The 13,628-nt window shown below is 37.7% G+C and overlaps 1 protein-coding gene across 3 annotated transcripts in view; it reads right to left on the minus strand.

The window, feature by feature from the left end:
* The window catches only part of PAK1 (p21 (RAC1) activated kinase 1), a 165,284-nt gene continuing 151,656 nt past the window's right edge, over positions 1–13,628 (minus strand). For all 3 annotated transcript variants that reach the window (XM_029957576.1, XM_029957577.1, XM_029957575.1), the window contains exons 12-15: positions 8,427–8,526; positions 8,052–8,248; positions 5,024–5,161; positions 1–1,326 (exon numbers count right to left, since the gene is read on the minus strand). In XM_029957576.1, coding sequence (XP_029813436.1) covers positions 1,240–1,326; positions 5,024–5,161; positions 8,052–8,248; positions 8,427–8,526 — 522 coding nt within the window. In that variant the 3' untranslated portion in view covers positions 1–1,239. The remainder of the gene's footprint in view (positions 1,327–5,023; positions 5,162–8,051; positions 8,249–8,426; positions 8,527–13,628) is intronic.

Raw genomic sequence — 13,628 nt, forward strand, 5'->3', positions numbered from 1 at the left:
TAGAATATTTTCATCTCCTTTTATTGAAGGAAATAAAACTTGTGCTACAGAGGCGGTGGTACCTCAGAGCATGACAAGGTAGCCAATGGGACTGACATGACAAGCCACAATGCTGGCCAGGGGTCCTATCATAGTGGGAGGACCAAAACCACAAAGATAGCAGGAGGTAGCAAACAGCCCCAACACCCAGTGCAAGCATTTCCATTTGCAGAGAGCTTGGCCATGCATTGTAAAAACAGGGTCCCCTCACAGCCGGCAGAGTATCTTATCAGGTTGCCAAATCCATCCAAAACTAACATGTAGTTTCACATTTTGAGATCTTTCCCTCTGACCCAAAAACTCAGGCCATCAGAAGATCTAAGTTAATCTTTCAGCTCCTTATCCCAGATGGAAAAAGAAGCTGAGTTCTCAAAACAACACACAGGTACAGTGGGACAGGTGCTGATACCCAGCTTTGTTCTAAAAGCAGCTACATACTTTCCCCCTGACTTCTCACATTGTTCTCACCCAGCATGTGCCTTGGGAAACCTCTCAATGTTCTAAACAAGGACAGAATTGGGGCAGCAGCCTAGGGGATGTAGGGAATCAAAAGCTGCTACAAAGCCAAGACCATTTCACAAGAAATAGCACGGGGGACACTACTGGGTGAAGATCCTCCCAAATAGCGGCGAGAAGCATACACAAAGAGAAAACATGGTAGCTCTCTCTCTCTCCCATGTCAGAATCAGCTGTGCCAAAGCTACGGTCCGGGAAGATGAGCCATTTCACATCCCTGGCAGATTACCAACCCTCATGGCATTCCTCAAGGTGTTCCAATTTTCAAGTACAATAGGTGTTTGGGCAGTTCAGTCAAAGAAAGTTGAAGTCTCAACTGATTACAAATTGATAATGTTATAAAGCCAAAAATTATAGAGTCAAAAACTGACTGGCGGGGGGGGGGGGAGATGGGAAGAGGAGTCCAAGGGTTTATTCATAGAAGCCCTTGATCATAAACCACCTTCACATCCATGAATCGGGAGGAAATTCCTTATTTAGAAATGACCATCAATCACCTCATTAGTCAGTTGCAGTTCTCTTCAATGCTGGACACATAGTTCTCAAAATCAGAGTCATGAGAGCGCTAGACCAGGAAATGGGAGGAGCAAGGCAAGGAAGAGAGGGCATCAAGGGTTGGAATTTCTAAAATGAGCATTTATTTCACAGAAGTCTTGGCACAATGAGGCTGGGGCAAGCGTGGTTTTAGTGATTGTTCTTGGTTGCCTCCTTTGCTGCAGCAATCAGTGGAGTGAGGCTGGAGAGGGGCTTGGCAATCTTCAGGAACTGATGCTAGAAAGGAGAAAAAGAGCAAAAGACACATAACTATTTATCATTCTTCCTCAGTAACCATGATAAGATGGTAAGGGCATCCATGTTTGCACACGGCTCTGTCTGGAAAGCTTCAGATCATCCCCAAGTTGAAGAACATCTTTAAGAGATAAACCATTTTGGAAAACTGTTTGACAGTATCTATCGACCACTGAAACACACATCTCTGCTATATCCCAGCACTTCCACTCACAGGTAATTTTCCAACAGAAATGAGTTGGTGTATTTACCAAAAGACACACAAGAATGTTCAGAATACCTTTACTTAGAATAGTCATAACTAGCGATTTGCAAGAACTTGGATGGAACTGGAGGGTTATATTATAGTGAAATAAGACAAATATCATATGATTTCAGTCACATGTGGAATTTAATAAATAAAACAGATGAACATAGAGAAAGGGAAGTAAAAATAAGATAAAAGCAGAGAGGGCACAAACCATAGAAGACTCTCAAATACAGAGAACAAACTAAGAGTGCTAGTGGAGTATTGGGTGGGGGGAATGGGCTAAATGGATGGTGGGCATTAAGGAGGGCACTTGTTGGGAGGAGTCACTGGGTGTTATATGTTAAGTGGAATCACTAAATACTATTCATGAAATCATTATTACTCTATAGGCTAACTTGGATTTAAATTAAAAAAATATATATTTAAAAAAGAATAAACATTTTAAATATTTTAAAAACAGTCATAACTAAAAAGAACCCAAATGTCCAAGATAATGAAAGAATGAATAATGTGAAATTTACATTATACTATACAGAAAATTATTCAGCAATTTAAAAGAATGAATAATTGATATGCTGACAACAGGACGAATTCCATAGACACTATGATGAGTGAAAGAAGCCAGGCACAAGAGTTTTCATATTTTATGATTCCATTTTATATCTTAGGTAACACTAAACTATGGTGATAATCAGAATAATAATTATCTCCAGGGGAAATTATGGATTGATCATGACCCAATGGTATATTGCCATACTGCATTTAAGGAGCACTGATCTAAGAATTTATTGTTCTATCTTCAAGCCCAAAAAGGCCTTCAATAGAGCATGGTCCTTTCCCAAATCACTTTCACTGGGCTGTACTTTGGGCCACACTCACAACTATTAAAGAAGACCATTTTGGGGGCACGTGGGTGACTCAATCGGTTAAGTGTCTGTCTTTGGCTCAGGTCATGATCTCGTGGTTCATGAGTTCAAGTCCCATATCAGGCTCTGTGCTGGCAGCTCAGAGCTGGGAGCCTGCTTCAGATTCTATGTCCCTCTCTCACTCTGCCCCTCCCCCGCTCATATTCATTCTCTCTCTCTCTCTCTCTCTGCCTCCCCCTACCCTCTCTCAAGAATAAATAAACATTAAAAAAAGGTGAGGTGTGCCTGGGTAGCTCAGTAGGTTAAGTGTCTGACTTCAGCTCAGGTCATGATCTCACGGTTTTTAAGTTCTAGCCCCATGTTGGGCTCTATACGGACAGCTCAGAGCCTGGAGCCTGCTCCAGATTCTGTGTCTCCCTCTCTCTCTCTAGCCCTCCCCTGCTCATGCTCTGCCTCTGTCTCTCAAAAATAAATGTTACAAAAAATAAAGAGACCATTTTGGAGAAAACATATGAAAACTGCATCTACATTTTCAGCAAAACTGTTAAGGAAAATACTTCTTTATGTAACTCAGAGCCTCTTAACTAAAAGTGATTTTTTTACATTTAGTAGTAGTTGTGTCTTATCTTGAGGATGTAAGGTTTTTCCATTTGATAGGAAACACAGGAACTATCACATTTCCTTTTCTGTCCTGGCCACCAGGAAACTGAGAACCAAATTTGATGTTTAAATAAAACTCAGATAATTAGCATATTTGATCCTTCTGCTAGTCTTTAAGTTCCTTTTATTATACTATGCAGGCATATATACACATATTCATTGCTGGAAGTAGCTTCTACTTCTTTTTAGATAGAGATAGGATACAAAAAGGCTCTGAGAACAAGAAGTTACTATTACTATGAAAGAAATAAAAAATCTTGGCTAAATCATGAAGATACAAATTCCAACATAACAGCCTATGTATTTCTGTCCATATATGTGCTATCACAGGAGAAACAGATGTGAAGGCTTTTGTGATTTAAGATTCCAAAAGTCATGGTTTTGAATGTTTACAATGCAAAGTAACAAATTAAAGAGCCACTTAATTAAATCACATGTTTCTGTAACTCCCCTCTGACCTGAGAAAGCATGAGAACCCAATGGTCAATGACACAACATGGATCCAATGATGCATGATCCAAAACCCAAATGGGAGGCCTCAGTTTCCTTCTCTGTATAGTGAAAAATTATAGTAAATTAGCCCTAAAGCCCTTCTCGTTTTAGCACTGAGGCAAAAGAGCAGTGGCCAAGAGCATACATATTTGAGAGCCAGACAAAGGTTAAAATCCTGGTCCACCACGTATTAGCTGTGTAATCATGGGAAAGTTATGTAAACCTCACTTGCTCACCTATATAAATGGGAATAATAGAACCTATAAGTCACAGGATGATTCCAAAGAATAGACAAAAATATTTAAATTAGTGCCTAAAATGTGGTAAAGATTCAATACAATGAAGTTATTATTAGTTACATTATCATATCAGAAAGGAAACTCTAGAGGGCACCAATCTTTCAAAAACTATAATTTGGTACCTAATTGACAATATCTTCCATAGCCTTGGAGTTATGTTTGCACATTTTTCCATGCCTAGGGTTTTCAGAATAAACCTCATATGAAAGGCAAAGAGATCCTATATTTTACTGCCTGTTACAAGGGGTTTTCAATCCCAAAGGATCCTAGAGAGGTAATGGGTTGCACTTGGCAGAGCCCAAATCTCTTATCTAACAGACCAGTGCTCTGTGGATCCATAATCCCAAGGAGATGCTAAATATGGTCTAGAGGGTAGCATTTCAATGAAGGTAAGTGATTTAAGCAATTTCATGTAACTCAATTTAGTTAAGCAATTACAATAATTCAAAATCTGAATACCTTTTCTAAGTCAGGTCCTAGGTATAAGAGGAGACCAGATAAGAAGATAGAAGTTATAATCTAATGGGAAAGACAGAGTTGTTCATAACTAACTTCAATGCAGTAGGTCTGCCCTGACTTGCTCAGCTGCTCTTGGTCCTCATAATACAGAAGTAACTAACTATGCATGCCTACAGATTCATCTCCATCATAAAGTTGAATCTGATACTTACATGGTGGCCTGTGAAAGGCAGTTTTTGCAGCCCCATGAAATTATGTAATTTCAGAATGAAGCAAGTAGGAGTATAAAAAGCTGGGTAAACCCCCAAGTCCAGGCTTCCCTACAACCTGGCAGAATCTCACTCTAATTCAGTCAGAACAAAAGATGTGCTGATGAAAGATACAGGCAAAACTCAACAGGAGCTCAGTAAGCAGATTTTTAAGCTAAGCCTCTGTGTAGTTTTAATAGACTGAGGACAAGCCTCAGGGAATAGCATGAGAAAAGGCTCAGGGATGAAGGAGGTTAGGAAACCAGGAATAAAAGTTGAGCATGGGTAAGATGTAAGAGAGAGGCCTAGTAGTGCCTCACAGACAAAAATGAAGCAAAAAAAAAAAAAGAAGGTTTGGCTTAGTGATCCCTTGAATCTGGAGCTTCCCTGCATAGGGACAGTTACCTGCAACAGCTCTTTAGCTGAACCTCTCTTCTCCACATCCATCTCAAGACAGCGGTTCAGAAAGTCCCGGAAGAAAGCTGACAGCTTCTCTGGGTTCTGAAGCTCTGGGGTCCCATTGGTGGCAATGAGGTACAAGGCCTGGCAATACAAATGGAGAATCACCATAGGCTCCAGCTAGGGTTCTCTCCTAGTCCCCACAGTTGCCCTCCAGAAAAATGGTCAGCTGCTTTATGCCCCTAGGACACAAAGAGATAGCTGTGGTATACTGGAAAGAATATAACCTAAGAACCAGATTTAACATTTAAAGGCCATGTGATTATGTACAAGCCAGTGAGTTTCCAAATTCCTCATCCATAAAATAGGGATGATAATAGTGCCTATCTCACATGTCTGTAAAAATAAAACAAGATAGTATATTGGAAAGAACTATACAAACTTAGGAAGTGTGTTCCAGACCCATGACTTTATTATTATTCTTGACTATAGAACTAAAAGGTTTATTACTCATTTAGTCTGATGAGTTAAACATCTGTCCATTTTGCTGCCCATTTGCTTTGCCTCAGTCACCTAACAACTTGATTTCTTCCAGCAGAGAAGAATACAAAAAGGAAATGTCTGAAAGCAACAATCGGTTTCCCTGTTGCCTCTCTGGTCCCCTAACATGAAGCATCTTATGGGACAAGCTAAAAAAAAAAAAACAAACAAGATAAAACAAAACAAAAAAACAGCGCTTTTCAAGCACTCAGCACTTTAATTCACAAAGTGTTTACACAAACCCTACCTTATTTAATGATTACAATAAATCTGGATAATAGGCTAGGCAAGAATCATCTCCATTTCACAAAGTCCAGAAACATAAACGGATATGCCTGATACCAAGTTATTCATATAAACTCCTGTTCTATTATTTTAATCCCAGTGTTATTTCCATCACACCCTACTGGCCATCATTTTTAAGGCTATAAGAAGATGGGGGAAGATGAGTGGTATGTGGATTCAGAGACCAAAGCTGAGACGTGCAGGCAGTTTCAGTTTGGTACACTGAAGCACTTTGCAATAATCAGAGCTATCCAGCAGGTATCCAGTTAAGATCAGATGACCACCTACCAACAATACACAGAGAATTCCTGCACTGGAGGGGAGGTTGGGAGAAAGGAGAAAATAAAAACAATCAGAATAATTCTCGTATTTGCCCATGACCAAAATTACCAACATACTTGCAACTGTATTCATATGCTCTGCCTTCCTTCTCCTATTATAATGGATAAATCGTCCATACTCTAATCTAATACTCTTTACTTCAATACTTGATCCAACCCCTCTCATCTATTAAAGGACATCACTCCTACAGATGTCACTTCTCTCTTGGACATGACCACTTTCCTCCTTTACACTAGATCATTCCTATCCCCACATAAACATAATGTAATAATATCATCTTAAAAAACAAAAACAAAAACAAAACCCTTCCTCAAATCTACTTCTAGTTCCTGTTCCATTTCTCTTTTTTCTTAAGAGCAAAAGTCCTTAAACAACGACAACAACAACTGCTTCATGCCATCTCAACTTGTCCCATTCTGGTGGATTGACTCTAAATAGGCTTTCATTTCATCACTATCACTCCACTGATACTGACTGTCAAGCTCATCACTTACCTCCACATTGGCAGATCTAATGTTTATTTCTCAACGTTATCTCATACAATCAGTGACATTTGACACAGTGGTTCATCCTCCTTCTCCAAACACTTTGTTCTCTTGGCCTCTGGAACACACTTCTCTCAATTCTAGAAAGGCCACTCCTTCGTCTACTTTGCTAGTTCCTCCAAACTGTAAACACGAGAGTACCCCAGGGCTCAGTACTCAAACCTTACTTCGCAGGTGAGAGTGATCACATCAGTTGTCTGTTTCCAATGCTTTAAATAAACCAACTATATACTACCTCCTGATAAATTTATATTTATAGACTTGACCTCTAACCCTTGAACTCCAGACTCATATGCCCAACTCTATTCAACATCTCCACTTGGATGTCTAATAAACATTTCAAATTAACACATTAAAAACAAACCCTATTATCCCATTTTACTTGCTCTTCAACCTTCTCAGTAAATGGCAACTGAATTTTTTCAGCAATTAAGGCCCAAAATCTTATAGGCATTGCTGATTCCTCTTTCTCTGATATCTAATTTATCTTGTTAGTTGTACGTTCAAAATATTTCCTGAGTCTAATCACTCTTCATGCCACCAATACAGTCCAAGCCACCATTCTTACCTGTACAATTAGAATAGTATTTCAGAGTCTGCTTTCTATAAAATCAGCCAAAATTAATTTTATAAATTAAATTTTATAAATTGGTTAATATATAACATAAATTAGGTCATACTACTCTTCAGCTCAAAATCCTTCAATTGCTTCCAATCTCTTACAGAATAAAAGCCAAGTTCTCAAAATGGTCACAAGGTCTTACCTGATTTGGTCCCTTGTTAGTTCTCTGACCTTGTCTACTATTCCCTTAGGGACACTGTCCTCTTTGTTTTTTTCCAGGATACAAATGTATTCTCATATCAAGTCCTTTATATACTGGATACCTGGGAAACTCTTGCGTCAGATTAACCTCACAGCTTGTTCCTTTCTTCAGGTTTCTGCTCAAATAACTTACAAGAGAGGACCTCCTTCGCTACTGTAAATAAAATAGCACCCTTCTCCCTCTTTCCCCATTACTCCCATAAACCCTCTATTCAGCTGTTTTTCACAACACTTACCTTCTGTTACTATATATTTATTTCTTCATTGCCATTAGAACAGTTTCTTTTACATAGCAGGAACTCAAATAATTGTTTAATAAATGATTGAGTGACTATGAATATCTCTTTTCTTTGAGCATTTACACTTTAAATCCAAAGTGCCTAGTTTTATCTAGAAAAGACAGATCCAGATTAGGATCTGTAGGGAATAGCCTGAGTCTCATTTCCTGGGACTAAAGACAACAGCCCAAACATCTTGAAATGGGACTAGTAATACTCACTCTGAGAGGATTTTCATTGAGGTATGGGGGCTCCCCTTCAATCATTTCGATGGCCATGATGCCCAGGGACCAGATGTCAACCTTGGGCCCATAGGCTTTCCGTGTCACAACCTCTGGTGCCATCCAGTATGGAGTTCCCACCATGGTGCTCCGTTTGCTCTGTTCTGGGGTGATCTGGGCACAGAATCCAAAGTCAGCTAGAAAAAGAAAAGAAAAGAAGGAATGGACTTGTATTTAGGGAACATCTTCCATAAGTATTGACTCTGTGCCTGTAAGTGAAGACCCTTGCTGAGTCTTGTAGCTACTGTTATATGAGTACACTCCCTCAGGAGAAAGGGTCCCACCAGGAAGAGAAGGATCATAATTCTTACTCACTTAGCTTGACAGAACCATCCATTCCCAACAGGATATTGTCACTCTTGATGTCTCTGTGAATGACCTGGTTCGAATGCAGAAACTCCAAAGCCTGCAGGCACTATTGAAGTTGATGAGCAGAAGGGGAAAAAAAAGGACTTATAATATGAAAACTTACAGAAAATCAGCTAATCCAACCTCATTGTTTTATGACAAAGAAAATGAGGCTCAAGTGAGTAAAAGAACCTAACCTCCTGTCTCTGGCTTAGCACTCTTCTAATTTGGTGCTGCTTTATGCCTTTCTTATAATATGCCTTACCATACCATATTATAATTATAATACATCTTACAATAGTTTCCTTTTTTAAATGTTTATTTGAGAGAAAGAGAACACACAATCCCACATACCTGTGAGTGGGGGAGGGCAGAGAGAGAGAGGGAGAGACAGAAGATCCGAAGTGGGCTCAGCAGAGAGCCTGGCCCGGAGCTCAAACCTACAAACCATGATATCATGACCTGAGCCAAAGTTGGACACTCAACTGATAGAGCCACCCAGGCGCCCCAATAGTTTTTAGGTACAAAAGTTCCTCCAATTTATTTTAGAGGTTTTTTTTTTTTAATCAAACATTAGATCCTCAACAAAGAACCCAAGGCCCAAGAAAAACTACTGAGGAAGAATGGAAATGATTTTATAAAGATAAAACTGGAGGCAAGTGACAAAAAAGAGTCCCATCAAAGACATATGAAAGTGATATTAGAAACAGTGAAGTTAGGGGACACCTGAATGAGTGGCTCAGTTGGTTAAATGTCCAACTCTTGATTTTAGCTCAAGTCATGATCTTATGGTTCCTGGGATCCAGCCCCATGCTGGACTTTGTGTTGACAGCATGGAGCCTGCTTACGATTCTCTCTCCCCCTCTCTCTCTTCCCCTCCCTCACTCGTGCTCTCTCTCAAGCTCTTGCTCGCTCTCTCTCTCTCTCTCTCAAAATAAATAAACAAACATTTAAAAAAAGAAACATTATTTGAAAAAATTTTTTTTAATGTTTTATTTTATTTTTGATACAGAGAGAGACAGAGCATAGAGGGGGAGGAGCAGAGAGAGAAGGAGACACAGAACTGGAAGTAGGCTCCAGGCTCTGAGCTAGCTGTCAGCACAGAGCCCGACGCGGGGCTCAAACCCACGAACGTGAGATCTGACCTGAGCCGAAGTCGGAAGCTTAACCGACTGAGCCACCCAGGTGCCCCGAAACTTATTTTTTAAAAAAAGCAACAGTGAAGTTAGAAAAATCTTATTATTGGTGAGGAGATAATACGTACTGTTTTGGGTGTGTTAAATTTTATATATGTATGAGCATTTGCAGACAAATAGTAGACAACTGGACATATGAGTCTTAAGTTCTATACAAAGATATGAACTTGAGATAAATATTTGAGTCAGTTGTGACCAGGTGATTTTTTTTTTAAGTTATAGTAATGGTTGGAACTGGCAAATGTCATACAAGACAAAAGAAAGAAAAGAACCTTGGAAAACATCTATAATTAGCAGGCAGAGGGAATAATACAGAGGCTAATGAAACAATGAAAATGCCTAGTTCTGCCACTTTCTGACTAATAGTACTAACATTCTACACAAATCATTTACTCTCCTAGGCTACTGTTTTCCTCTATGTAAAATGTGGAGATTAGAAAAGATAATCTCAGGTTTCAACTATATCTACTAGTTTAAGTCCATAACCCAAAGCTAAAATTTTAGAAGCTTCTACCAATTTAAAAACACTAAAGATGCAAACCAACTGGAAAATACTACTTCAATGTTTTCAAATTAATACTTCACTTTCTAAGAACATACCAATGGCTAAATTAAAAACAAACCAATATTCAGAAGCAGCTTTTCCCTGAAAAAGTAATAGTTGCTTTCCTTAGGAGGCTGGAGACCCTGGCTTCTGGATGTCAAAAATTATGATAAAAAATGACTTTGAGAAATTAGAACTCTCACACATTGTTTGTGGTATATCAAATGATACAGCCACTTTAGAAAACAGTTTGGCCTTTTCTTAAGCAAGCACACAGAGTTGCTATATGACCAGAAGTTCACGCCTAGGCACATACCCAAGAGAAATGAAAACAGACATTCAACCCAAAATTTGTACAAGTACATATGTTATTATTCATAACAGACAGAAAGTAGAAATGACCCAAATGTCCATTGATTGATGAATGACAAATAAATGGAATCCTATTTGTTAAGAAAAAGAATGAAGTACTGAGCGCTAGGTGTTGTATATAAGCCAATTTGACAATAAATTATATGTTTTTTAAAAAGAATGAAGTTATTAATATATATTATAACATGGATGAATTTTCAAAATATTATACAAGGGAAAAGAAGCCAGTCACAAACAAGCATATATTATATGATTCCAATTATATTAAATGTCCAGAACAAGTTAATCTATAGAGACAGAAAATAGATTAGTGGCTGCATAGGGTTGGGGGGAGCATCAAGAAGTGGGGTGGGTGGGGCAGTGCTAACTAAGGAGTTTTTTGGGGGGGATGATAAAATATTCTAAAATTGATTATGGTGATGGTTGCATAACTCAATATATTAAATACCATTAAATTATATACTTTTAAATGGATGAATTATATGGTATGTGAGTTATATCTCAATAAAACTATTTTTTTTAAAGTGGAATTATCTTAGAACTCAAAGATGAAGGTAGCTACTTTTTTGCATGGACCTCAAGTATATTGTAGTATAGAGGTGGAATTTAAGGAAAGGTATTAAGCAGGCTGTGTTTTAGCTTATGGGCAAGTAATAAATTGTATCTTGAATATATCATAGATAAGCTGCTATAAAACGATTGCCACTTCAGATAGCTGTGAAATTAGGTGATTAACTAGTTGTTGCTTAACCTTCTAATTTCTGTATAAGTCTAATTACATGAAATAGAAGTTGGGGTTTTGATTTATTAAAAAAAAAAAGAACTCAAAGATGATAGAAATGCCACCTATTTATGTAACATTTAAAATTTTTTCTAAGTGCTTTTTGATCTATATGGCACCCCTAACATATTTACAGGGTGAATTCCCATTTTAAAGATAAATAAATTGAGGCAAATTGATTTCCCTAAGCATACATATGCATGTATCCTCAATCAGTGAAAGTCAGCTCCTAGGGTGAGTGAAAAATATTTCAGATATATTTGTGGCTTTCCAAAGGGCCGTAATACATAAAAATATATGCAGTGTATCTATGGTATTAATATTTCATGGGGGGAATGGGATTAGGAAAAAATGTCTTAAAAGGCTCCCTTAAGGAGAGACAATAAAAAGAAAAGCTGAGAAACACTATATTAGCAATGCAGCAAAGAGAAGAAGCCATAGCTTCTAAGAATCCCAGGTCTACGTTAATTCCATTAACCTACATGTGTGTTCCAGATCTTGGGATGCAAAGGTGATCATATTTTCTAGGACGATACTGATTTCACATGACTTTACTTCTAATATTGATTAAGTATAAAACTACATTTTTTCCTCTGAATGCCTTCAGATCTTACATCATCAAATCTCAATCATACTATTAGACTTAACCCCATAATACTCTGGACCGAATCTTCTCATCACCTAATCTTCTACTCTTTCCCTAATTCCCAAACTTTTCTATTATTGGGCTACTGGAAAATTCCAGTCTCTTATCAGCAAAACATCCAATATCCTCAACTTCTCTGAATATTTCCTTCATCTTCTTGCCCTAATAAAAATATGGCTATCCACGGGAGTCATACAATAGAAAGAAATTAAGGGCATCCAAATTGGCAAGTCAAACGTTCACTCTTTGCAGATGATATAATTCTCAATAATCCTAAAAAGCCCACAAAAAAATTGCTAGAACTGATAAAGAAATTTAATAAAGTCACAGGCTTCAAAATTAACATACAGGAATTTGTTGGATTTCTATATACAAATAATGAAGAAGGAGAAAGAGAAATCAAGGAATCAATCCCATTTACAACTGCACCAAAACCAATACAATACCAAGGAATAAACCTCATCAAAGAAGTGAAAGACCTGCATTCTGAAAACTCTAAAACACTGATGAAAGAAATTGAAGACAACTCAAAGAAATGGAAAGACATTCCATGTTCATGAACTGGAATCACAAATATTGTTAAAATGTCTATACTACCCAAAGCAATCTACATATTTAATGCAATCCTTATCAAAATACCAAGAGCATTTTTCACAGAACTAGAACAAACAATCTTAAAATTTGTATGGAACCACTAACGGCCCCAAATAGACAAAGTAATCTTGAAAGAGAAAAAACAAAGCTGGAGGCACCACAGTTCCAGACTTCAAGTTATATTACAAACCTGTAATAATCAAAACAGGATGGTACTGGTACAAAAGAGACACATGGATCATGAAACAGAACAGAAAATCTGGAAATGAACCCAAAACTATACAATTAATGTTCAACAAAGCTGAAAGTATATCCAATGGGAAAAAGATAGTCTCTTCAAAAATGGTGTTAAGAAAACTGGACAAAAATATACAAAAGAATGAAACTGTACCACTTTCTTACACCACACATAAAAGTAAATTCAAAATTGATTAAAGACCTAAATGTAAGACCTGAAACCATAAAAATCCTAGAGGAGAATATAGGCAATAACCTCTGAGGTTGGCCAACGTCTAAGTTAGCCATAGCAACTTCTTTTTAGATATGTCTCCTGAGGCAAGGGAAACAAAAGCAACAATAAATTATTGCGACTTAAGATAAAAAGCTTTGCAAAGTAAAGTAAACAATCAACAAAACTAAAAGGCAACCTATGGAAGGGGAGAAGACATTTGTAAATGTCATATCTGATAAAAGGTTAATATCTAAAATATGTAAAAGACTTGTAAAACTGAACATCCCAAAACCAAATAATCCAATTAAAACATGGGGAAAATACATGAATAGACATTTTTTCCAAAGGAGACACATGGATGGCCAATAAACACAACGAAAAGATGTTCAACATCACTTATCATCAGAGAAATACAAATCAAAAGAATGAAATATCATCTGACACCTATCCGCAGAGTAGCTAAAATAAGCAACGTAAGAAACAAGTGTTGGTGAGGATGTGAAGAAAGGGGAACCCTCTTGCACCGTTGGTGGGAATGCAAACTGGTGCAGGCACTCTGGAAAACGGAATGGAGTTTCCTCAAAA

This window comes from Suricata suricatta, chromosome 11, assembly GCF_006229205.1.
Source record: "Suricata suricatta isolate VVHF042 chromosome 11, meerkat_22Aug2017_6uvM2_HiC, whole genome shotgun sequence".
Classification (NCBI taxonomy): Eukaryota; Metazoa; Chordata; class Mammalia; order Carnivora; family Herpestidae; genus Suricata; species Suricata suricatta.